This window comes from Erythrolamprus reginae, chromosome 13 (genome assembly GCF_031021105.1).
Source record: "Erythrolamprus reginae isolate rEryReg1 chromosome 13, rEryReg1.hap1, whole genome shotgun sequence".
NCBI classification, from domain to species: Eukaryota; Metazoa; Chordata; class Lepidosauria; order Squamata; family Dipsadidae; genus Erythrolamprus; species Erythrolamprus reginae.
Window position 1 is genome coordinate 12467490 of NC_091962.1, and position 27350 is coordinate 12494839.

The 27350-nt window shown below is 45.9% G+C and overlaps 2 protein-coding genes across 9 annotated transcripts in view; one reads left to right on the top strand and one right to left on the bottom strand.

Moving 5' to 3' along the window:
- Positions 1 to 3222, top strand: part of LOC139175423 (lysosomal acid glucosylceramidase-like) — a 53760-nt gene extending 50538 nt beyond the window's left edge. For 4 of the 5 annotated variants that reach the window (XM_070766540.1, XM_070766539.1, XM_070766541.1 and 1 more), the window contains 3 exons: positions 214 to 377; positions 590 to 718; positions 1973 to 3222. In XM_070766540.1, the coding sequence (XP_070622641.1) occupies positions 214 to 377; positions 590 to 718; positions 1973 to 2078 (399 nt within the window). In that variant the 3' untranslated portion in view covers positions 2079 to 3222. The remainder of the gene's footprint in view (positions 1 to 213; positions 378 to 589; positions 719 to 1972) is intronic. The other variant, XM_070766543.1, reaches the window with a different exon arrangement.
- An 8411-nt stretch (positions 3223 to 11633) lies between these two features.
- The window catches only part of LOC139175245 (lysosomal acid glucosylceramidase-like), a 52816-nt gene continuing 37099 nt past the window's right edge, over positions 11634 to 27350 (bottom strand). For all 4 annotated transcript variants that reach the window (XM_070766245.1, XM_070766244.1, XM_070766243.1 and 1 more), the window contains 3 exons: positions 16771 to 16934; positions 16170 to 16298; positions 11634 to 13234 (listed from right to left, as the gene is read on the bottom strand). In XM_070766245.1, the coding sequence (XP_070622346.1) occupies positions 13129 to 13234; positions 16170 to 16298; positions 16771 to 16934 (399 nt within the window). In that variant the 3' untranslated portion in view covers positions 11634 to 13128. The remainder of the gene's footprint in view (positions 13235 to 16169; positions 16299 to 16770; positions 16935 to 27350) is intronic.

The following is a 27350-nucleotide window of genomic DNA, read 5'->3' on the forward strand; positions in this document are numbered from 1 at the left end:
CAGTTGGAAGGTCTTCTTGTCCAACAAGGAAGGAAGAACGGAAAGAAGGAAGGAAGGAAGGAAGGAAGGAAGGAAGGAGGGAGAGAGAACACAGTTGGAAGGTCTTCTTGTCCAACAAGGAAGGAAGGAAGGAAAGAAGGAAGGAAGGAAGGACAGAAGGAAGGAAGGAAGGAAGGATAACACAGTTGGAAGGTCTTCTTTTGGTTTCTGCAGAACCTCAACCACTTCGTCACCGGGTGGATTGACTGGAACTTGGCCCTCGACATGAAAGGGGGTCCCAACTGGGTGGACAATCCCGTGGACAGCCCCATCATTGTGAACCCCCTTAAAGATGAATTCTACAAACAGCCCATGTTCTATCACCTGGGACATTTCAGGTAAACTCCGCCGAGACGGTTTTGCACAGTGTGGAGAAAGAGGTGGGCAAGAAAAACAATACTACAGATGCTACAGAATGGGATTCATCCAGGGGCAGGGAGTTCCGCAGGCCACTGAGAAAGTAATGGAGATTAGGGAGGCAGTTTCACATTTAATTGTTTGTGAATTAGATATTGGTGATTTCGGCTAACGTCTTCTCTCTTCTGGATAGCAAATTCATCCCTGAAGGCTCCGTGAGAGTCGGTTTCAAATCCAACTGCTGGTTTCACATCTTCTGTAAGTTGGAGACTTCAGCTTTTCTGAGACCCGATGGCATTGCCGTGGCCGTGGTGTTGAACGAGTAAGTGGGGAGGATCTGGAGGACCCCACACAGCTAGTGTGAAGTGTGGGAGATGGAATAAAGGAGGAATAAGATAAGAGACAGAGTAGCCCACAGCTGCACAACAGGCAGAGAAAGAAGTTCAGAAGAAACCTAGTTTCTCAGCCTCTAAAACAGACAGTAAGAGAATTGTATTTCCAAACTTGCAAAAAGAAAAACTATTATTTAGTTGGTCAAAGATGTACAAGATAACAACAGAGTCGGGTAGTGCATTCCAGGCGTTAACCACTGAAGTTGCTGAAGTTGTATTTTCTGCAATCGAGTGTGGAGTGGTTTACCTTGAGTTTGTATCTATTGTGTATTCGTTGTATTATTGAGGTTGAAGCTGAAGTAGTAATTGACAGGTAGGATGCTATAACAGATAATTTCATGTACGGGTCAGACCATAGGTGGCCTTGTTCTAGGTTGTCCTGTCTCAAAATTTCAAGCCTGGTGGCATAAGATATTCTATTGTGAGCAAACCAGGGGGATACTCTTCTCGTGAAATACCTCCAGACTTATTGATTGATTGATTGATTGATTGGATTTGTATGCCGCCCCTCTCCAGAGACTTGGGGCGGCTAACAGCAACATGAAACAGCATATAACAATAATCCAATACTAAAAACAGTTAAAAACCCATTATTATAGAAACCAGTCATACGTACAGACATACCATGCATAAAATTGTAAAGGCCTAGGGGGAAAGAGTATCTCACTTCCCCCATGCCTGATGGCAGAGGTGGGTTTTAAGTAGCTTACGAAAGGCAAGGAGGGTGGGGGCAATTCTAATCTCTGGGGGGAGTTGGTTCCAGAGGGCTGGGGCCGCCACAGAGAAGGCTCTTCCCCTGGGTCCCGCCAAGCGACATTGTTTAGTTGATGGGACCTGGAGAAGGCCCACTCTGTGGGACCTAACTGGTCACTGGGATTCGTGCGGCAGAAGGCGGTCCCTGAGATAATCTGGTCCGGTGCCATGAAGGGCTTTATAGGTCATAACCAACACTTTGAATTGTGACCGGAAACTGATCGGCAACCAATGCAGACTTGCTCAATTGTATTAATGTCCGACATATAGTGTGAATTCCAAGCAGGGCAAACTGTGTTCGAGAATTCGGGAAACACATCCAGTTACTTCTATTTTATTCTACTTTAATTGTACTTTAACAGAATCTTGGAAAGTTGGAAAGGACAAATATCTCACACCTCCCTTGACCAGAATTTCTCCTCTCTTTTCAGCTGGTCTCTCGATATTCCTTTTACTATCTCGGACGATCGGGTGGGTTACATTAAGGACCGCGCCAGAGCTCACTCCATCCAAACCTACCTCTGGAGGAGATCCTGAGTCGGTCAAAGAAATTTGCTTCTCGCTCAGGAACGGCAAGCTCTGGAGGAAACAGACTTTGTGTCTCATCCCACAACTCACACATTGAAGAAACGGCTCCAGCTAAACCAGTGGACGTAGACATAGGACGTAGCTATCATTTTGAGTTGGAGACTTTGGCCTGCCACTAGTAGGATAGGGGGAATTAGGGAGGGGTGGAAAAGATACTAGCCACAAAAAAATTCCTTCCAGAAGATTCAAGGTCATCTCTTGTTCAGCACCAGCCGGAAGTACAAGGGTGGATTGTGGACGATGGAGAGAACCGGAGTGGTCCACGTGATGAACTTGCGGGTGTGGGGACGAGGGATGAACTTTAACCTGGGTGGACAACTGTAGGAGAAGTTAGTACCGGTTTGGCTACATCCAATATGGCTCTGTTAATAAATTGGAACTTGGGGGGAGGGCAAGGTTTGGACTCTTAATTTATTTCTCAGATGTTTATTGCATTGCTGACACCTGGTGGATGCAACACAGGCACAATCACAACAGCAGGAGAAGTCTAGTGATGACGTTCAGTCTGGACAATTGAGTGGAGAGCAGAATGAGGCTACACAAGGGAGTAGCTATCTTAATGATAGCTGTCTGCGGCCTTATTTAAGAGAGCACCCCTGAACCATAATTCCCCCTTCTGGTCTCCAGTTCTAGTGTCATTCCTGCCTTTCTGCTCGAGGATTCCTGAAATCCTGATCTTTGGACTCTTTGACAAATCTGACTCTTGGAAGTTTGGACTGGATTCGAACTATTCTTCTGTTGAGGACAAGACTACTTTGGAAAGCTTTAATTTCATGGATTCGTTGTCGTTTTGAGTTGGAGACTTTTGGCCCTGCCACAAGTAGAATAAGGGAGGGGTGGGAAAAATACCAGCCGCAACAAATTATTTCCAGAAGTTTCAAGATCATCCTTTTTTCAGCACCAGCTGGAAATACACGGGAGGGTCGTGGATGTCGAGGCAACCGGAGTGGTCCATGTGATGAACTTGTGGGTGTGGGGACCAGGGATGAAAATTAACCTGGGTGGAGGACTGCAGGAAAAGTTAGTGTTGGGTTGACTACAGTTTGTAACCAACGTGGCTCTGTTAATAAATTGGAACTTGTTCTGGACTCTCTATTTATTTCTCGGGTGTTATTTGGAACGCTGGCATTGATATTTCTTCCCTTGTCTGCTGTTATCTACTCAACCTTGGGTAAATGGCTTTCTGGACCTAGTAACTCACTCTCTCTCTCTCTCTCTCTCTCTTTCTCTCTCTCTCTCTCTCTCTTTGTGTATGTGTGTGTGGACTTCGGACGAATCAATCAATCAGAATAGAGACTTGGAAATCTTCTAGTCCAACCCCCTGCTCAAGCAGGAGACCGACCCTAAACCATTTCAGGCAAATGGCTGTCAAGTGTCTTCTTAAAAGCCTCCAATGATGGAGCAACCCACAACTTCTGGTGGCAAGCAGTTCCCCTGGTTGCTTCTTTCCTTGGTTAGTTTCCATCCATTAAATTTCTTGTCTTCAGGGGTTTTGGAGAATAGGTTGACCGCACCCACCTCCCCTTCTTCGGGGACAGCTGCTCAAAAACTGGAACACTGATAACATGTTCTTATTTTCTATCGACTAGGCCATTCCCAAATCCTGCAACAGCTCTTTGTATATTTTATTTATTTATTGGATTTGTATGCCGCCCCTCTCCGTAGACTCGGTCTTTTGGCCTCCAAGGCCTTTAATCATCTTAGTTGCTCTTCTTTGCACGTTGCCCAAAGTTTCAACATCTTTCTTTTTAATTTAGCGACCAGAAACACAAACAAAACATATATACATGGTTATATAATAAGGATTTTTAATTGTTTTAGTATTGGATAATATTGCATGCTTTTTTTATCACTGTTGTTAGCCGCCCCGAGTCCACGGAGAGGGGCGGCATACAAATCCAATAAATAAATAAATACATACATACATTAATGCCTTTATTTTATGGTACATATATTGATTATTATTTTACGCTTATTTACTATTCCCTCTCTTTCTACTATCATTATAATTTCTACATCTCTAAGGAACTTATTTATTTGTTTATTTATGTATTCATTCATTCACGTATTGGATTTATATGCTGCCCCTCTCTGAGGACTTAATTATAGCACCTATGACTAGTATACATATTTCTAAGTATTGATATAATACCATATTATGTCCATTTGTCCTTGCAATCTTACTACTACTAATACTACTACTACCACTACTAATAATAATAATAATAATACCACCAATAAAACCATCGGAATTGACAAAACCTCCACCTGTCAATTGCAAAAGGCCGCTTTACTGGGATTGGCAAACATAATTCGCCGCTACATCACGCAGTCCTAGGTGCTTGGGAAGCGCCCGACTGGTGATGAAATACAAAATCTGGCATAGTGATCTCGTTTGCTGAGTTGTATTGACATAATAATAATAATAATAATAATAATAATAATAATAATAATAATAATAATAATATAATAATAATAATAATAATAATAATAATAATAATTTATTAGATTTGTATGCCGCCCCTCTCCGAGGATTTGGAGCACTAATGTTCAACATATTATCTTGTTTTCTTTTGTTCACTCATACAACAAATTCCATGTTTTATAATATTCTGAATCTACTTTTATTTATTTATTTATTTATTATTTATTTATTTATTACTTAGATTTGTATGCCGCCCCTCTCCGAAGACTCGGGGCGGCTCACAACACGTGGAAACAAATCATAAATAATCTAAACAGATTTAAAATATTTAACGATTTAAAAAAGACCCCATATACTAACAGACATACACTCAGGCATACCATATATAAATTAAACATGCCCAGGGGAAGATGTTTCAATTCCCCCATGCCTGACGGCAAAGGTGGGTTTTAAGGAGTTTTCGGAAGGCAGGAAGAGTAGGGGCAGTCCTAATCTCCGGGGGGAGTTGGTTCCAGAGGGCCGGTGCCGCCACAGAGAAGGCTCCTCCCCTGGGGCCCGCCAACCGACATTGTTTAGTTGACGGGACCCGGAGAAGGCCCACTCTGTGGGACCTAATCGGTCGCTGGGATTCGTGCGGCAGCAGGCGGTCTCGGAGATATTCTGGTCCAGTGCCATGAAGGGCTTTAAAGGTCATAACCAACACTTTGAATTGTGACCGGAAACTGATCGGCAGCCAATGCAGACTGCGGAGTGATGGTGAAACATGGGCATACCGAGGTAAGCCCATGACTGCTCTCGCAGCTGCATTCTGCACGATCTGAAGTTTCCGAACACTTTTCAAAGGTAGCCCCATGTAGAGAGCATTACAGTAGTCGAACCTCGAGGTGATGAGGGCATGAGTGACTGTGAATAATGAGTCCCGGTCCAGATAGGGCTGCAACTGGTGCACCAGGCGAACCTGGGCAAACGCCCCCCTCGTCACAGCTGAGAGATGTTTTTCTAATGTGAGCTGTGGATCGAGGAGGACGCCCAAGTTGCGGACCCTCTCTGAGGGGGTCAATAATCCCCCCCCCAGGGTGATGGACGGACAGATGGGATTGTCCTTGGGAGGCAAAACCCACAGCCACTCCGTCTTATCCGGGTTGAGCTTGAGTCTGTTGACACCCATCCAGGCCCCAACAGCCTCCAGGCACCGGCACATCACTTCCGCCGCTTCGTTGACTGGGCATGGGGTGGAGATGTAAAGCTGGGTATCATCCGCATATTGATGATACCTCACCCCATGTCCTTGGATGATCTCGCCCAGCGGTTTCATGTAGATGTTAAATAGCAGGGGGGAGAGGACCGACCCCTGAGGCACCCCACAAGGGAGAAACCTAGGAGTCGACCTCTGACCCCCCACTAACACCGACTGCGACCGGCCAGAGAGGTAGGAGGAGAACCACTGAAGAACAGGGCCCCCCACTCCCAACCCCTCCAGCCGGTGCAGAAGGATACCATGGTCGATGGTATCGAAAGCCGCTGAGAGGTCAAGGAGCACCAGGACAGAGGATAAACCCCTGTCCCGGGCCCGCCAGAGATCATCCATCAACGCGACCAAAGCGATTTCCGTGCTGTAACCGGGCCTGAAACCCGACTGCCGGGGACCTAGATAATCGGCTTCTTCCAAGGACCGCTGGAGCTGGAGCGCCACCACCTTCTCGACAACCTTCCCCATAAAGGGAAGGTTGGAGACTGGACGGTAGTTGTTGAGCACAGCTGGGTCCAGGGAGGGCTTCTTGAGGAGGGGGCGCACAAGCGCTTCTTTATAGAGTGATGGAAAAACTCCCCTCCCCAAGGAAGCATTGGTAATCTCCTGGGCCCAGCTCCGCGTCACCTCCCTGCTGGCCGAAACCAACCAGGAGGAACACGGATCCAGTAAACAGGTGGCGGAACTCACAGCTCCAATGGCCTTGTCCACTTCATCAGGTGTCACCAGATCAAACTCCTCCCAGACAGGTGGACAAGTACGTGCCCCAGTCACCTCGACTGACTCGTTGTCAGTCGACTCTGTTTTACAATTGGAGTCGAGGTCGGCCCGGATCCGAGCGACTTTATCAGCGGAAAACGTGTTAAAATCCTCGGCACTACTCTGCAAGGGCTCCCCAACTCCCCCCTGGTTAAGAAGGGAGCGGGTCACTCTAAACAGAGCGGCCAGGCGGGATTCCGCTGATGCAATCAAGGCGGCATGGTACGCGCATCTTGCCGCCTTGAGCGCCACTTTGTAAGTCTTAATAAAAGCTCTTACAAGTGTTCGGTCGGATTCAGACCTACTCTTCCTCCATCGCTTCTCTAGACGTCTCTTTTGGCGTTTCAACTCCCGGAGCTCCTCGTTGAACCATGGAGCTCTACGGGGTCTAACGCCACGGAGAGGTCGCAAAGGCGCAATCCGATCAAGAGCCCCCGCCGCAGCCCTGTTCCAGGCCTCTGCGAGAGACTCCGCCGAACTGTGGACGAGTGCCTCTGGAATAACCCCAAGCGCCGTTTGAAAGCCCTGTGGGTCCATCAGGCGTCTGGGGTGGAACATCTTCATTGGTTCCGCCTCCCTGCGGGGGGAGGATTGGAGCCAGGAAGTCAAGCCGTAGTAGAAAATGGTCTGACCATGACAAAGGCAATACTTCTAAGCCCCTTAGTCTCAGACCATTACTCAATTGTTCGGAAAGGAATACCATGTCAGGTGCGTGCCCTCCCTCGTGAGTCGGACCCTGTATTACTTGAGTCAGGTCCACGGCTGTCATGGTGGCCATGAACTCCTGTGCCAACCCAGAGGTTTCGCCGAGTGACGGCAGGTTGAAGTCCCCCAGGACGATGAGTCCGGGGAACTCCACCGCCAACCCGGCTACCTCCTCGAGTAGCACAGGCAGGGCTTTTGACACGCAGCTGGGAGGCAGGTACGTGAGAAATAAGCCCACCTGAACCCCTAAGTTCAACTTCATCAAGAGAGACTCGCAACCCGCAATTTCCGGAGCAATGAGTCTACGCAGGCAAAGGCTCTCCCTGGCTACAATAGACACTCCTCCCCCCCTTCCCTGGGGTCGAGGTTGATGCCATATCTGAAACCCGGCTGGGCAAATTTCAGAGAGAGGAACACCTCCCTCCGGGCCCAGCCAGGTTTCAGTAATACATGCCAGGTCGGCCTCCTCATCCAGGATCAAATAAATAAATAAATAAAGGAGAGCTTTATTTACTACCGACCTGGCATTCAGCAGCAGCAACCTGAGCCCAGGGCCAGAGTTACACTCACCACCAGTACCCAAGATTGGGCTCACAGAGCCAGAACAAGGGACCGTTATTAGGCAACGATCCCTCGTTCCCCTGGAATGGCTAACTCTGTGGCCCCCGCCATATCTGCCTCTCCCCAGCAACACAGGGATATTCCGACCCTCTGGCCCCCCAGAGATCGGCGACCCCCCCTCTCCTGCCTCCCGAGCATCAGGTGGGCCAGACCTATCATTCACACTACTATCAATAAATTCATCCATACCGCACCCCCCCCACCCCCACCCACCCAATCATACCGGTCATTCCATTCATAACCACAAGCAAATTTATCCCAATCATCCATTACTTAGAACCCCAATTACGTTAAAAATCAATTAAATTAATAATAGTATAAAATGGCAGTTAATAACAATTTAAAAACACTAAAACCGTTAAAATATAACTATATACAATATACACTAAAATTATAAGTTAATATAAATTAATATAAAATTAATTTCGTTGATGGTATGAACAGATCTTAAAAATATTCTTCAATCATCAGTAATCAGTCAGTCCAGGCATGATGTTCTTCTGGTCTTCACAGGTCTTAGGTCTTAGTCTAATTTAAAAAGCCTTGATCTTAAAATTTTCTCTCTTTCTGGGTGTCTTTTTAAAAACAGTCCACAAGGAAGCAGTGTTCTTCAATTCATCCACAGTCCGCCGGGAGCATAGTCTTTCAGCAGTAATATACATAGATCACAGAAATTAAGGTTAAGAGGGGAAGGAGGGGGGGGGGGAAGGGAGTAAATAGAATAGTCCTCAGTTTTTTGACTCCCCTTGGCCCCCAGTAGCTCTCACCCACTGGTGCCAACGGGAGGGGGCTAACTTAATTGCCCCTAAATGTCCTCGTTCGTCTGTTGGTGTTACGGCTAGCTTCCGACACTGGACTCCATTTCTTCCCCGCTGTCTCTCTCTCTCTCTCTCCCCCGTGTTGTCTCTGCCGCTCCCAGTCATCACCATCTCGGCACCGGACCTCTCACCTCCGGAGTCGAGCTGGGGATCCATCTCAGCAGGGGACTCGGCTCCCTTTGCTCCCCACAATTCCTCTCATCACCTCTCCGCCGGCGCCGCGAGCCTCCGACCTCTGTCCGGTCCCGCCGCCATTCTCCGCGCCGGCAAGATGTTCCTTTCAATTTGATAGTTATAATTTATCTATTGGTCTCCGGGTCTTTAATCATGTTAGTTGCTCTTCTTTGCACTTTCTCCAAAGTTTCAACATCTTCCTTTGTTATATTGTGACTAAAACTAGATGCAGTATTCCAAATGTGATTTTACTAGGTGTTGTGGTTGGCTCTGGGCCAGCTCCTGCAGTGGGGAATTTTGATGTTGATTTATGGGAATCCTTGGTTTATCAGAGACCTTGTTTTGTTGCCAGCAGAATCGGACAGTGGCTCACAGTAAGGGGCAGACTGGGGGGAGACAGGGAGATGGGTGCAGCCAGCCCACCAGTCAGTCATCAGAATCAGAGGAGGACCCACTTGTGGATGCCCATGTGCGCGGGCTTGTGGCACGAAGGGAACAGTTGCGCAGGGTTCTCAGAAGATAAGTGACCTGTTCAAGGGGTAATTATGTTTATGGATTTGTGATAAATACAGGCATTGGGAAGCATGGGCTGTGGGCGTTTATCCATTTGGGAAATAGATTTTTGAAAGAAGATTGCTACAGCATGGAGAGCTTGTAGTATTCAAGGACTTTTAGTAAACTTTGGATATTTCATGGTTAAAGAACTTTTGAGGACTTTTGGTGTGTGTAGCTGTGTGGATTTACAACTGTCTTATCTACTCCTTTTTTTTGGCACGCTTCCACATTCTAAGACTTTCGGGTGAGAGTAATTTGACCCTTCTCAGAACTTGTGTTTCAATACTGTTTCATAAACTTGCTTTATTCCTTTTGATTGTGTGTGTGTTTGAAACTTATTCCAAACTCACCGGGGGCTAATTGCCAATAGCCCGGCATAACACTAAGGATTTATCAAGCGGTACTAAAACCTCGCGTGGTTTTTGAGTCTGTGCCTCTGTTTAGACAATCAAGCATCGTATTAGCAAATGTCTACCTCATGTTTAAAGGATTGTTCACTAGGACTTCAAGGTGTAACACTTGGCTTTTCTCCACATTCAATTTCATGTTGTTGGGTAGGGCCCATGGTCCGAGCCTTGTCGAGATCTTTTTGGATCCTGAGCTTTTCATCTGGGGTGTTGTCTATTCCTGCCAGCTAAGTGTCCTCTGCAAATTTGATGAGTTCCCTTCTTATTTCCTTATCTAAGTCATTTATCAAGACATCGAAGAGTTTGTTTATGAAGATATGGAAGCAAGATGGTACCCCACTCCTTGTTTTCCTCAATATTCAATGGTGGGATTCAGCCGGTTCGGGCCAATTTCATTTTTTAAAATTTATTTTGGGTTCATTTATTTATTTTGTCCAATGCACAACAATACACAATGAAGGTTACTCGAGTCGATATATATTAAGAGAAAGAAGAGAAGTGAAAATTTAGGAATAGAATGTATCAATTAAGAAGGATATTATAAGAAAAACAGAATAGAAGAATAGTAGGTACTATTATTATTATTATTATTATTATTAATTGGATTTGTATGCTGCCCCTCTCCGCAGGCAAACCGGTAGTTAAATTGCTGGCTGGCCCCTCCCCTCTCGACCCCTCCCCTTCCAGAAGTCCCACGGGCCCGGGCGGGGGGTGTCCCTCTTGGTTCAGACCACTTCTATAGAGCCAGTAGCAAACTGCTGCGACCCATAGCATGTCATAAAGTGAAGCAAGACATAAAGTTGGTTGTAAAGTCATGTAGCTCTGTAGACTTTGAAAGATGTGAAAGAACAAACATAGCATAGAAGACTGACGGCAGAAAAAGACCTCCTGGTCCATCTAGTCTGCCCTTATACTATTTCCTGTATTTTATCTTAGGATGGATCTATGTTTATCCCAGGCATGTTTAAATTCAGTTACTGTGGACTTATCTACCACGTCTGCTGGAGGTTTGTTCCAAGGATCTACTATTCTTTCAGTAAAATAATATTTTAGAAACATAGAAGACTGATGGCAGAAAAAGACCTCCTGGTCCATCTAGTCTGCCCTTATACTATTTTCTGTATTTTATCTTAGGATGGATATATGTTTATCCCAGGCATGTTTAAATTCAGTTACTGTGGATTTATTTACCATGTCTGCTGGAAGTTTGTTCCAAGGATCTACTACTCTTTCAGTAAAATAATATTTTCTCATGTTGCTTTTGATCTTTCCCCCAACTAACTTCAGATTGTGTCCCCTTGTTCTTGTGTTCACTTTCCTATTAAAAGCACTTCCTTCCTGGACCTTATTTAACCCTTTAACATATTTAAATGTTTCGATCATGTCCCCCCTTTTCCTTCTGTCCTCCAGACTATACAGATTGAGTTCATGAAGTCTTTCCTGATACGTTTTATGCTTAAGACCTCCCACCATTCCTGTAGCCCGTCTTTGGACCCGTTCAATTTTGTCAATATCTTTTTGTAGGTGAGGTCTCCAGAACTGGACACAGTATTCCAAACGGGGTCTCACCAGCACTCTATATAGCGGGATCATAATCTCCCTCTTCCTGCTTGTTATACCTCTAGCTATGCAGCCAAGCATCCTACTTGCTTTCCCTACCACCTGACTGCACTGTTCACCTATTTTGAGACTGTCTGAAATCACTACCCCTAAATCCTTTTCTTCTGAAGTATTTGCTAACACAGAACTGCCAATACAATACTCAGATTGAGGATTCCTTTTCCCCAAGTGCATTATTTTACATTTGGAAACATTAAACTGCAGTTTCCATTGCTTTGACCATTTTCTAGTAAAGCTAAATCATTTACCATATTACAGACGTCTCCAGGAATATCAACCCTATTGCACACTTTAGAGTCATCGGTAAAAAGGCAAACCTTCCCTACCAAATCTTCCGCTATGTCACTCACAAACATATTAAAAAGAATACGACCCAGAACAGCCCCTTTGTGGCACACCGCTTGTAACCTGTCTCTGCTAAACTAAATGGCAAATGGCAACCTTCAGCATTCACAGCTTTTCAAGTGTAGACTTAACCACAAATGAACTGCAGGAAGCTTAGATTGATACATTTGCAAGATACCTGTGAATTTGCCCCAACAAGAATGGGAGAACAAGGTATTTTAGCTTTCCTTCATATAGCAACTAGGGTTGTAACCAATCATTGATATTATTCTGTCCAACCCGGTTAATTAGCAGTAATCAAGCCCCAATGAAGACTCGGAAGCGAAATCACTATGTATTTACAAAGTATTTACACTATTTACAAAGAAACACACTGGAAACGGCAATGAAATCAGAGGACTGTCAGTTCGCCTGCCAAAAGTCCAGCGTTATTGGCACAGCTGATTACAAGCGCCCAAAAGAAAGTCGTAAATTCAAATTCCTAAATTCAAAACTAGGTTTGCAGGGTTGCAGAAGGATTTAAGGGAGAAATACTTTGGCAGCTAGCTCTATCTCTCTCCATAGAGGAATGTTGAACTTCTGCAATGGAACTTTTGCTAACACAGAATTGTTAGTATATTGGGGTTCTTTTTAAACTTTTTATTTAAATTTATTTGGATTTGTTACGATTTGTTATGCCTTGTTGTGAGCCGCCCCGAGTCCGCGGAGAGGGGCAGCATACAAATCTAAATAATAAATAAATAATAATAAATAAACTTCCCATCATCCCCCCCTTTTATACTATCGGAGATGATAACCCATGCATAGAAATATTCAATGCCTAGATCTACATCGCTGGAGATATTATCTCCCTTGCATTCTTCTTAGCCTAGCGTCTAATATGGGGTCCACAATATCCCCCTCCGCATCTGACTCCAATATTACCACAGCTGGGGGGGGGTTCTGCAGTCTCTGGAGGGTCCCCAGGCCCTAACTCTCCCTCACTCTCACTTTCCGATTCCTCTGATAAACACACTGGCCTATGATACCCAGATGGACCCCGTTCATTCTCCTCAAAGTCCGTGACCAAAGGAGCTTGACGGTGAGCCAACCACAACAGATATTTCCACGTCTTGCCACTTTTGAGGAGTCTACAACTACTTGCTTATCCATAAGAAGGGGGTTTAGCTGTTGCTTCTGCTACAGAAGCAGACGTTCCACTGGTTTAGCTGGAGTGAGTTGTGGGCTGCGGGTTCAATGTGTGAGTTGCGGGCTGTGACCCAAGGCCTCTTCTCTCCAGAGCCTGCCATTCCTGGTCGAGAAGCAGATTTCCTTGACCGACTCAGGACCTCCTCCAGAGGTAGGTTTGGATGGAGTGAGCTCTGGCACGGTCCTTAATGTAACCCACCCGATCGTCCGAGATAGTAAAAGGAATATCGAGAAACCAGCTGAAAAGAGAGGAGAAATTCTGGTCAAGGGAGGTGTGAGATATTTGTCCTTTCCAACTTTCCAAGATTCTGTTAAATCAGTGTTTCCCAACCTTGGCAACTGGAAGAGATCTGGACTTCAACTCCCAGAATTCCCCAGCCAGCAAATGCTGGCTGGGGAATTCTGGGAGTTGAAGTCCAAATATCTTCAAGTTGCCAAGGTTGGGAAACCCTGTGTTAAAGTACAATAAAGTAGAATAAAATAGAATTAGCTGGTCTGGTTGGGTTTCCTGGATTTTATTTATTATTTATTTATTGATTGATTGATTTTGTCCAATACACAATGAGAGTTTTAGAGTGGGTATACACATAGTAAAATACATAATGAAGGTTATAGAGGAGATACTTGTAGTAAAATATATCTAAGAAAGAAGAGAAGAGAAGATATAGGAATAAAACATATCAATGAAAGAATAGAATATATAGGAATAGAAGAAAGGTACAGGAGATATAGGAGAGCAATAGGACAGGGGATGGAAGGCACTCTACTGCACTTGTAGTCGCCCCTTACTGACCTCTTAGGAATCAGGAGAGGTCAACCGTGGATAATCTAATGTAATTCTCGAATACATTTTGCTTGGAATTCACACTATATATCGGACATTAGGTCCCACAGAGTTGGCCTTCTCCTGGTCCCGTCGACTAAACAATGTCGTTTGATGGGTCCCAGGGGAAGAGCCTTCTCTGTGGCGGCCCCAACTCTCTGGAACCAGATCCCCCCGGAGATTAGAACTGCCCCCACCCTCCTTGCCTTTCGTAAACTCTTTAAAACCCACCTTTGCCGCCCGGCATGGGGGAATTGAGATATCTCCCCTGGGCCTATACAATTTATGTATGGTATGTTTGTTTGTGTGTATGTCTGCTTAATAACGTTTTTTAAAAAATGTTTTTAAATTATTAGATTTGTCCTGAATTGTTTTATTGCTGTTGTGAGCCGCCCCAAGTCTACAGAGAGGGGCGGCATACAAATCTAATAAATTAATTAATACAAGTGAGCAGGTGCAGAGGTATTTCACAAGAAGAGTACGCCACTCATCTTCTCACAATAGAATCCTTACACCACCAGGATCCTTAAAATTTTGGGCCTGGGCAACCTAGAACTACACTGTCTGTGGTTTGACTTATGGGTAGTACACAAAATTAATCTGCTACAAATAATTATCCTACCTGTCGATGACTACTTGAGCTTCAACCTTAATAATAAAAGAGTACACAATAGATACAAACTGAAGGCAAACTGCTCCATAGTCGATTGCAGAAAATACGACTAGCTGCAGAGTGAGCAATGCCTGACTCTGTTATTACTTCCAGAAACCCTCAAAACTTTAACCTTAGATTGTCTGTCGTGGACCTCACCCCATTCCTAAGAGGTTTGTAGGAGAGCATGCATAAACCGAGTTGTTGAAGCGTGGAACTCATTACCGGACTCCATAGTGTCATCCCCAAACCCCCAACACTTTACCCTTAGATTATCTAAGGTTGACCTCTCCAGATTCCTAAGAGGTCAGTAAGGGGCGAGTACAAGTGCACTAGAGTGCCTTCTGTCCCCTGTCCTATTGCTCTCCTATATCTCCCATACCTTTCCTCTATTCCTCTATCTCTTCTATTCTTTCATTGACATGTTCTATTACTATACCTTCTTTTCTATTCTATTCTTAGATATTTTTTACTATGAGTATCTTCTCCTCTATAACCTTCATCATGTATTTTACTATGTGTATGTAGATATACACCCACTAAAACCCTCATTGTGTATTGGACAAAATAAAAAAATAAAATAAATAAAAAAATAAATGCACAAGTTTTTTATTTATTTTTTATTTTATTCATTTGTCCAATACACAAATACATAGGAAGAAAGATAGACATGTGATAATATAAAAGAGGGTGAAAGTGAACTTAGAGAAGAGGATATATGAAAGGAAGAGAATATATAAGATAGGTGAAAGAAAGGAAAGACAATTGGACAGGGGATGAAAGGCACATCAGTGCACTTATGTACACCCCTTACTGGCCTCTTAGGAACCTGGAGAGGTCAATCGTGGATAGCCTAAGGGAGAAATGTTGGGGGTTAGGGGTTGACACTATTGAGTCCGGTAATGAGTTCCACGCTTCGATAACTCGATTGTTGAAATCATATTTTTTACAGTCAAGTTTGGAGCGGTTCGTATTAAGTTTGAATCTGTTGCGTGCTCTTGTGTTATTGCGGTTGAAGCTGAAGTAGTCATTGACCGGTAGGACATTGCAGCATAGGATCTTGTGGGCAATACTCAAATCGTGTTTTAGGCGCCTTAGTTCTAGGCTTTCTAGGCCCAGGATTGTTAGTCTATTTTCGTAGGATATTCTGTTTCGAGTGGAGGAGTGAAGGGCTCTTCTGGTGAAATATCTTTGGACAGTTTCAAGGGTGTTGATGTCTGAGATGTGGTATGGGTTCCAGACAGATGAGCAGTAGTCTAGGATGGGTCTGGCAAAAGTTTTGTAGGCTCTTGTGAGTAGTGTGAGATTGCCTGAGCAGAAGCTGCGTAGGATCAGGTTAACAACTCTAGAGGCTTTTTTTTTGCGATATTGTTGCAGTGTGCCTACCGTCCCTGTCTTACTATCCACATTTATTTGTACCAGTTTCCTGTATTCATATCCGTGATATCATTACACCTATTTTCTCGTACATGTTTGACAAACTAATTTTTTTTTTTTTTTGCAAGTTTGGAAATACAAATCTCTTACTGTCTGTTTTACAGGCTGAGAAACTAGGTTTCTTTTCAATTTCTTTCTCTGCCTGTTATGCAGCTGTGGGCTACTCTGTCTCTTATTTATTATTATTTATTCATTCAGTTTTAATACCGCCTAGGGGTGGCGTACAAATCTAATAAATTATTATTATATTATTAGCACTTACTCATTCAACACCACGGCCACCGCAGTGCCGTCGGGTGTCAGAAAAGCTGAAGTCTCCAACTTACAGAAGATCTGAAACGAGCAGTTGGATTTGAAACCGACTCGGACGGAGCCCTCAGGGATGAATTTGCTGTCCGGAAGAGAGAAGCTGTTAGCCGGTATCACTGGACAGAAGTCAGTACTCTACCTTAATCTAATTCACAAACAATCAAATGTAAAACTGTCTCTTTCCGTCCATTGCTTCCTCAGCAGCCTGTGGAAGTCCCTGCCACTAGATGAGTCCGTTCTGTAGTAAGAGCCGGGGTTACGCAGTGGTTAGAGTGCAGCGCTGCAGGCTACTTTAGATAACTGCTAGCTGCAGTTCAGCAGTTCAAATCTCACCGCCGGCTCCAAGTTGACTCAGCCTTCCGTCCTTCCGAGGTGGGTCAAATGAGGATAGCTGGGGGCAAGAGGCTGATTCTGTAAACCGCTTAGAGAGGGCTGTAAAAGCGTTGTGAAGTAGTACATAAGTCCAAATGCTAAATGCTAATGCTACTTGTAGTATTGTTTTTCTTGCCCACCTCTTTCTCCACACCGTGCAAAACCATCTCGGCTGAGTTTACCTGAAATGTCCCAGGTGATAGAACATGGGCTGTTTGTAGAATTCATCTTTAAGGGGGTTCACAATGACGGGGCTGTCCATGTGATTGCCAACAAAGTTGGAACCCCCTCCCATGATGAGGGCCAGGTTCCAGTCAATCCACCCGGTGACGAAGTGGTTGAGGTTCTGTAGAAACCAAAAGAAGACGTTCTACCAGTGTTCTCCTTCCTTCCTTCCTTCCTTCCTTCCTTCCTTCCTTCCTTCCTTCCTTCCTTCCTTCCTTCTTTCCTTCCTTCCTTCTTTCCTTCCTTCCTTCCTTCCCTCCCTCCCTCTTTCTGCAAGGGGTTGGACAAGAAGGCGTTCTGTGTTATCCTTCGTTCCTTCCTTCATTTCTTCCTTCCTTCCTTCCCTCCTTCCTTCCTTCCTTATTTCCTTCCTTCCATCCTTCCCTCCTTCCTTCCTTCCTTTCCTCTTTGTGCAAGGGGTTGGACAAGAAGACGTTCTGTATTATCCTTCGTTCCTTCCTTCGTTTCTTCCTTCCTTCCATCCTTCCTTCCTTCCTTCCTTCCTACCTTCCTTCCTTCCTTCCTTCCTTCCTTCCTTCTGCAAGGGGTTGGACAAGAAGACATTATAACTGTGTTATCCTTCGTTCCATCCTTCCTTCCTTCCTTCCTTCTTTCCTTTCTTCCTTCCCTCCTTTGTTCATTCCCTCCTTCGTTCCTTCTTTCCTTCTGCAAGGGGTTGGACAAGAAGTCGTTCTAACTGTGTTATCCTTCGTTCCTTCCTTTGTTCCTTCTTTCCTTCGTTCCTTCCTTCCTTCGTTCCTTCCTTCGTTCCTTCCTTTGTTCCTTGGTTCCTTCCTTCCTTCTGCAAGGGGTTGGACAAGAAGACGTTCTAACTGTGTTATCCTTTGTTCCTTCCTTTGTTCCTTCTTTCCTTGGTTCCTTCCCTCCTTCCTTCCTTCCTTCCCTTTCTTCCCTCCCTCCTTCGTTCCTTCCCTCCTTCGTTCCTTCCTTCTGCAAGGGGTTGGACAAGAAGTCGTTCTAACTGTGTTATCCTTCCTTCCTTTGTTCCTTCCTTCCTTCCCTCCTTCCTTCCTTCCTTCTGCAAGGGGTTGGACAAGAAGTCGTTCTAACTGTGTTATCCTTCCTTCCTTTGTTCCTTCCTTCCTTCCTTCCCTCCTTCCTTCCTTCCTTCCTTCTGCAAGGGGTTGGACAAGAAGACGTTCTAACTGTGTTATCCTTCCTTCCTTTGTTCCTTCCTTCCTTCCCTCCTTCCCTCCTTCCTTCTGCAAGGGGTTGGACAAGAAGACGTTCTAACTGTGTTATCCTTCCTTCCCTCCCTCCTTCCTTCCTTCCTTCCTGCCCTCCCTCTTTCCTTCTGCAAGGGGTTAGACAAGAAGACGTTGTAACTGTGTTATCCTTCCTTCCTTGGTTCCTTCCTTCCTTCCTTCCTTCCTTCCTTCCTTCCTTCCTTCTGCAAGGGGTTAGACAAGAAGATGTTCTAACTGTGTTATCCTTCCTTCCTTTGTTCCTTCCTTCCTTCCTTCCCTCCTTCCTTCCTTCCTTCCTTCTGCAAGGGGTTGGACAAGAAGACGTTGTAACTGTGTTATCCTTCCTTCCTTTGTTCCTTCCTTCTTTCCTTCCTTCCCTCCTTCCTTCCTTCCTTCCTTCTGCAAGGGGTTGGACAAGAAGACGTTCTAACTGTGTTATCCTTCCTTCCTTTGTTCCTTCCTTCCTTCCCTCCTTCCCTCCTTCCTTCTGCAAGGGGTTGGACAAGAAGACGTTCTAACTGTGTTATCCTTCCTTCCCTCCCTCCTTCCTTCCTTCCTTCCTGCCCTCCCTCTTTCCTTCTGCAAGGGGTTAGACAAGAAGACGTTGTAACTGTGTTATCCTTCCTTCCTTGGTTCCTTCCTTCCTTCCTTCCTTCCTTCCTTCCTTCCTTCCTTCCTTCTGCAAGGGGTTAGACAAGAAGATGTTCTAACTGTGTTATCCTTCCTTCCTTTGTTCCTTCCTTCCTTCCTTCCTTCCTTCCTTCCTTCCTTCTGCAAGGGGTTGGACAAGAAGACGTTGTAACTGTGTTATCCTTCCTTCCTTTGTTCCTTCCTTCCTTTGTTCCTTCCTTCCCTCCTTCCTTCCCTACCTACCTCCTTCCTTCCTTCCTTCCTTCCTTCTGCAAGGGGTTGGACAAGAAGACATTCTAACTGTGTTATCCTTCCTTCCTTTGTTCCTTCTTTCCTTCCTTCCCTCCCTCCCTCCTTCCTTCCTTCCTTCCTTCCTTCCTTCTGCAAGGGGTTGGACAAGAAGACGTTCTAACTGTGTTATCCTTCCTTCCTTTGTTCCTTCCTTCCCTCCCTCCTTCCTTCGTTCCTTCCTTCCTTCTGCAAGCGGTTGGACAAGAAGACGTTCTAACTGTGTTATCCTTCCTTCCTTTGTTCCTTCCTTCCCTCCTTCCTTCCTTCCTTCCTTCCTTCCTTCTGTAAGGGGTTGGACAAAAAGACGTTCTAACTGTGTTATCCTTTGTTCCTTCCTTCCTTTCTTTCTTCCTTCCTTTCTTCCCTCCTTCCTTCCTTCCTTCTGCAAGGGGTTGGACAAGAAGACGTTCTAACTGTGTTATCCTTCCTTCCTTTGTTCCTTCCTTCCTTCCCTCCCTCCTTCCTTCGTTCCTTCCTTCCTTCTGCAAGCAGTTGGACAAGAAGACGTTGTAACTGTGTTATCCTTCCTTCCTTTGTTCCTTCCTTCCTTCCTTCCCTCCTTCCTTCCTTCCATCTGCAAGGGGTTGGACAAGAAGACGTTCTAACTGTGTTATGCTTCCTTCCTTTGTTCCTTCCTTCCCTCCTTCCCTCCTTCCTTCCTTCCTTCCTTCTGCAAGGGGTTGGACAAGAAGACGTTCTAACTCTGTTATCCTTTGTTCCTTCCTTCCTTTCTTTCTTCCTTTCTTTCTTCCCTCCTTCCTTCCTTCCTTCTGCAAGGGGTTGGACAAGAAGACGTTCTAAATGTGTTATCCTTTGTTCCTTCCTTCCTTCCTTCCCTCCCTCCCTCCTTCCTTCTGCAAGGGGTTAGACAAGAAGATGTTCTAACTGTGTTATCCTTCCTTCCTTTGTTCCTTCTTTCCTTCCCTCCCTCCTTCCTTCCTTCCTTCTGCAAGGGGTTGGACAAGAAGACGTTCTAACTGTGTTATCCTTCCTTCCTTTGTTCCTTCCTTCCCTCCCTCCTTCCTTCGTTCCTTCCTTCCTTCTGCAAGCGGTTGGACAAGAAGACGTTCTAACTGTGTTTTCCTTCCTTCCTTTGTTCCTTCCTTCCTTCCTTTGTTCCTTCCTTCCTTCCTTCCTTCCTTCCTTCCTTCCTTCCTTCCTTCTGCAAGGGGTTGGACAAAAAGACGTTCTAACTCTGTTATCCTTTGTTCCTTCCTTTCTTTCTTCCCTCCTTCCTTCCTTCCTTCTGCAAGGGGTTGGACAAGAAGATGTTCTAACTGTGTTATCCTTCCTTCGTTCGTTCGTTCGTTCCTTCCTTCCCTCCTTCCTTCCTTCTGCAAGGGGTTGGACAAGAAGACGTTCTAACTGTGTTATGCTTCCTTCCTTTGTTCCTTCCTTCCCTCATTCCTTCCCTCCTTCCTTCCTTCCTTCTGCAAGGGGTTGGACAAGAAGACGTTCTAACTCTGTTATCCTTTGTTCCTTCCTTCCTTCCTTTCTTCCTTTCTTTCTTCCCTCCTTCCTTCCTTCCTTCTGCAAGGGGTTGGACAAGAAGACGTTCTAACTGTGTTATCCTTTGTTCCTTCCTTCCTTCCTTCCTTCCTTCCCTCCTTCCTTCCTTCCCTCCCTCCCTCCTTCCTTCCTTCCTTCCTTCTGCAAGGGGTTGGACAAGAAGACGTTCTAACTGTGTTATCCTTCCTTCCTTCGTTCCTTCCTTCCTTCCTTCCCTTCTTCCTTCCTTCTGCAAGGGGTTGGACAAGAAGACGTTCTAACTGTGTTATCCTTTGTTCCTTCCTTCCTTCCTTCCTTCCCTCCCTCCTTCCTTCCTTCCTTCCTTCCTTCCTTCTGCAATGGGTTGGACAAGAAAACGTTCTAACTGTGTTATCCTTCCTTCCTTTATTCCTTCCTTCCCTCCCTCCCTCCTTCCTTCCCTCCTTCCTTCCTTCCTTCTGCAAGGGGATGGACAAGAAGACGTTCTAAATGTGTTATCCTTCCTTCCTTCCCTCCTTCCTTCCTTCCTTCCTTCCTTCCCTCCTTCCTTCCTTCTGCAAGGGGTTGGACAAGAAGACGTTCTAACTGTGTTATCCTTTGTTCCTTCCTTTCTTCCTTCCTTCCTTCCCTCCCTAATTCCTCCCTTCCTTCCTTCTGCAAGGGGTTGGACAAGAAGACGTTCTAACTGTGTTATCCTTCCTTCCTTTATTCCTTCCTTCCTTCCCTCCTTCCTTCCTTCCTTCTGCAAGGGGATGGACAAGAAGACGTTCTAACTGTGTTATCCTTCCTTCCTTTGTTCCTTCCTTCCTTCCTTCCTTCCTTCCTTCCTTCCTTCCTTCCTTCCTTCCTTCCTTCTGCAAGGGGTTGGACAAGAAGACGTTCTAACTGTGTTATCCTTCCTTCCTTTGTTCCTTCCTTCCTTCCCTCCCTCCCTCCCTCCCTCCTTCCTTCCTTCCTTCCTTCTGCAAGGGGTTGGACAAGAAGACGTTCTAACTGTGTTATCCTTCCTTCCTTTGTTCCTTCCTTCCTTTGTTCCTTCCTTCCCTCCTTCCTTCCCTACCTCCTTCCTTCCTTCCTTCCTTCTGCAAGGGGTTGGACAAGAAGACATTCTAACTGTGTTATCCTTCCTTCCTTTGTTCCTTTCTTCCCTCCCTCCCTCCTTCCTTCCTTCCTTCCTTCTGCAAGGGGTTGGACAAGAAGACATTCTAACTGTGTTATCCTTCCTTCCTTTGTTCCTTCCTTCCCTCCCTCCTTCCTTCGTTCCTTCCTTCCTTCTGCAAGCGGTTGGACAAGAAGACGTTCTAACTGTGTTATCCTTCCTTCCTTTGTTCCTACCTTCCTTCCTTCCTTCCCTCCTTCCTTCCTTCCTTCTGCAAGGGGATGGATAAGAAGACGTTCTAACTGTGTTATCCTTCCTTCCTTCCTTCCTTCCTTCCTTCCTTCCTTCCTTCCTTCCTTCTGCAAGGGGTTGGACAAGAAGACGTTCTAACTGTGTTATCCTTCCTTCCTTTGTTCCTTCCTTCCTTCCTTCCCTCCTTCCTTCCTTCTGCAAGGGGTTGGACAAGAAGATGTTCTAACTGTGTTATCCTTCCTTCCTTTATTCCTTCCTTCCTTCCCTCCTTCCTTCCTTTCTTCCCTCCTTCCTTCCTTCCTTCTGCAAGGGGATGGACAAGAAGACGTTCTAACTGTGTTATCCTTCCTTCCTTTGTTCCTTCCTTCCTTCCTTCCTTCCTTCCTTCCTTCTGCAAGGGGTTGGACAAGAAGACGTTCTAACTGTGTTATCCTTCCTTCCTTTGTTCCTTCCTTCCTTCCTTCCCTCCCTCCTTCCTTCCTTCCCTCCCTCCTTCCTTCCTTTCTTCTGCAAGGGGTTGGACAAGAAGACGTTCTAACTGTGTTATCCTTCCTTCCTTTGTTCCTTCCTTCCTTCCTTCCCTCCTTCCTTCCTTCTGCAAGGGGTTGGACAAGAAGACGTTCTAACTGTGTTATCCTTCCTTCCTTTGTTCCTTCCTTCCTTCCTTCCCTCCCTCCCTCCCTCCTTCCTTCCTTCCTTCCTTCTGCAAGGGGTTGGACAAGAAGACGTTCTAACTGTGTTATCCTTCCTTCCTTTGTTCCTTCCTTCCTTCCTTTGTTCCTTCCTTCCCTCCTTCCTTCCCTACCTCCTTCCTTCCTTCCTTCCTTCCTTCTGCAAGGGGTTGGACAAGAAGACATTCTAACTGTGTTATCCTTCCTTCCTTTGTTCCTTCCTTCCTTCCCTCCCTCCCTCCTTCCTTCCTTCATTCCTTCTGCAAGGGGTTGGACAAGAAGACATTCTAACTGTGTTATCCTTCCTTCCTTTGTTCCTTCCTTCCCTCCCTCCTTCCTTCGTTCCTTCCTTCCTTCTGCAAGCGGTTGGACAAGAAGACGTTCTAACTGTGTTATCCTTCCTTCCTTTGTTCCTACCTTCCCTCCTTCCTTCCCTCCTTCCTTCCTTCTGCAAGGGGTTGGACAAAAAGACGTTCTAACTCTGTTATCCTTTGTTCCTTCCTTCCTTTCTTTCTTCCTTTCTTTCTTCCCTCCTTCCTTCCTTCCTTCTGCAAGGGGTTGGACAAAAGATGTTCTAACTGTGTTATCCTTCCTTCCTTCGTTCCTTCGTTCCTTCCTTCCCTCCTTCCTTCCTTCTGCAAGGGGTTGGACAAGAAGACGTTCTAACTGTGTTATCCTTTGTTCCTTCCTTTCTTCCTTCCCTCCCTCCCTCCCTCCTTCCTTCCTTCCTTCCTTCTGCAAAGGGTTGGACAAGAAGACGTTCTAACTGTGTTATCCTTCCTTCCTTTGTTCCTTCCTTCCCTCCCTCCCTCCTTCCTTCCTTCCTTCCCTCCTTCCTTCCTTCCTTCTGCAATGGGTTGGACAAGAAGACGTTCTAACTGTGTTATCCTTCCTTCCTTCCCTCCTTCCTTCCCTCCTTCCTTCCCTCCTTCCTTCCCTCCTTCCTTCCCTCCTTCCTTCCTTCCTTCCTTCTGCAAGGGGTTGGACAAGAAGACGTTCTAACTCTGTTATCCTTTGTTCCTTCCTTCTTTTCTTTCTTCCTTTCTTTCTTCCCTCCTTCCTTCCTTCCTTCTGCAAGGGGTTGGACAAGAAGACGTTCTAACTGTGTTATCCTTTGTTCCTTCCTTCCTTCCTTCCTTCCTTTCCTCCCTCCTTCCTTCCTTCCTTCCTTCCTTCTGCAATGGGTTGGACAAGAAGACGTTCTAACTGTGTTATCCTTCCTTCCTTTATTCCTTCCTTCCCTCCCTCCCTCCTTCCTTCCCTCCTTCCTTCCTTCCTTCTGCAAGGGGATGGACAAGAAGACGTTCTAACTGTGTTATCCTTCCTTCCTTCCCTCCTTCCTTCCTTCCCTCCTTCCTTCCTTTTGCAAGGGGTTGGACAAGAAGACGTTCTAACTGTGTTATCCTTTGTTCCTTCCTTTCTTCCTTCCTTCCTTCCCCCCTCCTTCCTTCCTTCCTTCCTTCTGCAAGGGGTTGGACAAGAAGACGTTCTAACTGTGTTATCCTTCCTTCCTTTATTCCTTCCTTCCTTCCCTCCTTCCTTCCTTCCCTCCCTCCCTCCTTCCTTCCTTCATTCCTTCTGCAAGGGGTTGGACAAGAAGACATTCTAACTGTGTTATCCTTCCTTCCTTTGTTCCTTCCTTCCCTCCCTCCTTCCTTCGTTCCTTCCTTCCTTCTGCAAGCGGTTGGACAAGAAGACGTTCTAACTGTGTTATCCTTCCTTCCTTTGTTCCTACCTTCCCTCCTTCCTTCCCTCCTTCCTTCCTTCTGCAAGGGGTTGGACAAAAAGACGTTCTAACTCTGTTATCCTTTGTTCCTTCCTTCCTTTCTTTCTTCCTTTCTTTCTTCCCTCCTTCCTTCCTTCCTTCTGCAAGGGGTTGGACAAAAGATGTTCTAACTGTGTTATCCTTCCTTCCTTCGTTCCTTCGTTCCTTCCTTCCCTCCTTCCTTCCTTCTGCAAGGGGTTGGACAAGAAGACGTTCTAACTGTGTTATCCTTTGTTCCTTCCTTTCTTCCTTCCCTCCCTCCCTCCCTCCTTCCTTCCTTCTGCAAAGGGTTGGACAAGAAGACGTTCTAACTGTGTTATCCTTCCTTCCTTTGTTCCTTCCTTCCCTCCCTCCCTCCTTCCTTCCTTCCTTCCCTCCTTCCTTCCTTCCTTCTGCAATGGGTTGGACAAGAAGACGTTCTAACTGTGTTATCCTTCCTTCCTTCCCTCCTTCCTTCCCTCCTTCCTTCCCTCCTTCCTTCCCTCCTTCCTTCCTTCCTTCCTTCTGCAAGGGGTTGGACAAGAAGACGTTCTAACTCTGTTATCCTTTGTTCCTTCCTTCTTTTCTTTCTTCCTTTCTTTCTTCCCTCCTTCCTTCCTTCCTTCTGCAAGGGGTTGGACAAGAAGACGTTCTAACTGTGTTATCCTTTGTTCCTTCCTTCCTTCCTTCCTTCCTTTCCTCCCTCCTTCCTTCCTTCCTTCCTTCCTTCTGCAATGGGTTGGACAAGAAGACGTTCTAACTGTGTTATCCTTCCTTCCTTTATTCCTTCCTTCCCTCCCTCCCTCCTTCCTTCCCTCCTTCCTTCCTTCCTTCTGCAAGGGGATGGACAAGAAGACGTTCTAACTGTGTTATCCTTCCTTCCTTCCCTCCTTCCTTCCTTCCCTCCTTCCTTCCTTTTGCAAGGGGTTGGACAAGAAGACGTTCTAACTGTGTTATCCTTTGTTCCTTCCTTTCTTCCTTCCTTCCTTCCCCCCTCCTTCCTTCCTTCCTTCCTTCTGCAAGGGGTTGGACAAGAAGACGTTCTAACTGTGTTATCCTTCCTTCCTTTATTCCTTCCTTCCTTCCCTCCTTCCTTCCTTCCTTCCCTCCTTCCTTCCTTCCTTCTGCAAGGGGATGGACAAGAAGACGTTCTAACTGTGTTATCCTTCCTTCCTTTCTTCCTTCCTTCCTTCCTTCCTTCCTTCCTTCTGCAAGGGGTTGGACAAGAAGACGTTCTAACTGTGTTATCCTTCCTTCCTTTGTTCCTTCCTTCCTTCCTTCCCTCCTTCCTTCCTTCCTTCTGCAAGGGGTTGGACAAGAAGACGTTCTAACTGTGTTATCCTTCCTTCCTTTGTTCCTTCCTTCCTTCCTTCCTTCCTTCCTTCCTTCCTTCCTTCTGCAAGGGGTTGGACAAGAAGACATTCTAACTGTGTTATCCTTCCTTCCTTTGTTCCTTCCTTCCCTCCCTCCCTCCCTCCTTCCTTCCCTCCTTCCTTCCTTCTGCAAGGGGTTGGACAAGAAGACATTCTAACTGTGTTATCCTTCCTTCCTTTGTTCCTTCCTTCCCTCCCTCCTTCCTTCGTTCCTTCCTTCCTTCTGCAAGCGGTTGGACAAGAAGACGTTCTAACTGTGTTATCCTTCCTTCCTTTGTTCCTACCTTCCCTCCTTCCTTCCCTCCTTCCTTCCTTCTGCAAGGGGTTGGACAAAAAGACGTTCTAACTCTGTTATCCTTTGTTCCTTCCTTCCTTTCTTTCTTCCTTTCTTTCTTCCCTCCTTCCTTCCTTCCTTCTGCAAGGGGTTAGACAAAAGATGTTCTAACTGTGTTATCCTTCCTTCCTTCATTCTTTCCTTCCTTCCCTCCTTCCTTCCTTCTGCAAGGGGTTGGACAAGAAGACGTTCTAACTGTGTTATCCTTCCTTCCTTTGTTCCTTCCTTCCCTCCCTCCCTCCCTCCTTCCTTCCTTCCCTCCTTCCTTCCTTCCTTCCTTCTGCAATGGGTTGGACAAGAAGACGTTCTGTGTTATCCTTCCTTCCTTTGTTCCTTCCTTCCCTCCTTCCTTCCCTCCTTCCTTCCTTCCTTCTGCAAGGGGTTGGACAAGAAGACGTTCTAACTCTATTATCCTTTGTTCCTACCTTCCCTCCTTCCTTCCTTCCTTCTGCAAGGGGTTGGACAAAAAGACGTTCTAACTCTGTTATCCTTTGTTCCTTCCTTCCTTTCTTTCTTCCTTTCTTTCTTCCCTCCTTCCTTCCTTCCTTCTGCAAGGGGTTGGACAAGAAGATGTTCTAACTGTGTTATCCTTCCTTCATTCCTTCCTTCCTTCCCTCCTTCCTTCCTTCTGCAAGGGGTTGGACAAGAAGACGTTCTAACTGTGTTATCCTTTGTTCCTTCCTTTCTTCCTTCCTTCCTTCCCTCCCTCCCTCATTCCTTCCTTACTTCCTTCCTTCTGCAAGGGGTTGGACAAGAAGACGTTCTAACTGTGTTATCCTTCCTTCCTTTGTTCCTTCCTTCCTTCCTTCCTTCCTTCCTTCTGCAAGGGGTTGAACAAGAAGACGTTCTAACTGTGTTATCCTTCCTTCCTTTGTTCCTTCCTTCCTTCCCTCCTTCCTTCCTTCCTTCCTTCTGCAAGGGGTTGGACAAGAAGACGTTCTAACTGTGTTATCCTTCCTTCCTTTGTTCCTTCCTTCCTTCCCTCCTTCCTTCCTTCCTTCCTTCCTTCTGCAAGGGGTTGGACAAGAAGACGTTCTAACTGTGTTATCCTTCCTTCCTTTGTTCCTTCCTTCCTTCCCTCCCTCCTTCCTTCCCTCCCTCCCTCCTTCCTTCCTTCCTTCCTTCCTTCTGCAAGGGGTTAGACAAGAAGATGTTCTAACTGTGTTATCCTTCCTTCCTTTGTTCCTTCCTTCCTTCCTTCCCTCCCTCCCTCCTTCTTTCCTTCCTTCCTTCTGCAAGGGGTTGGACAAGAAGACGTTCTAACTGTGTTATCTTTCCTTCCTTTGTTCCTTCCTTCCTTCCTTCCTTTGTTCCTTCCTTCCTTCCTTCCTTCCTTCCTTCTGCAAGGGGTTGGACAAGAAGACGTTCTAACTGTGTTATCCTTCCTTCCTTTGTTCCTTCCTTCCTTCCTTCCCTCCTTCCTTCCTTCCTTCTGCAAGGGGTTGGA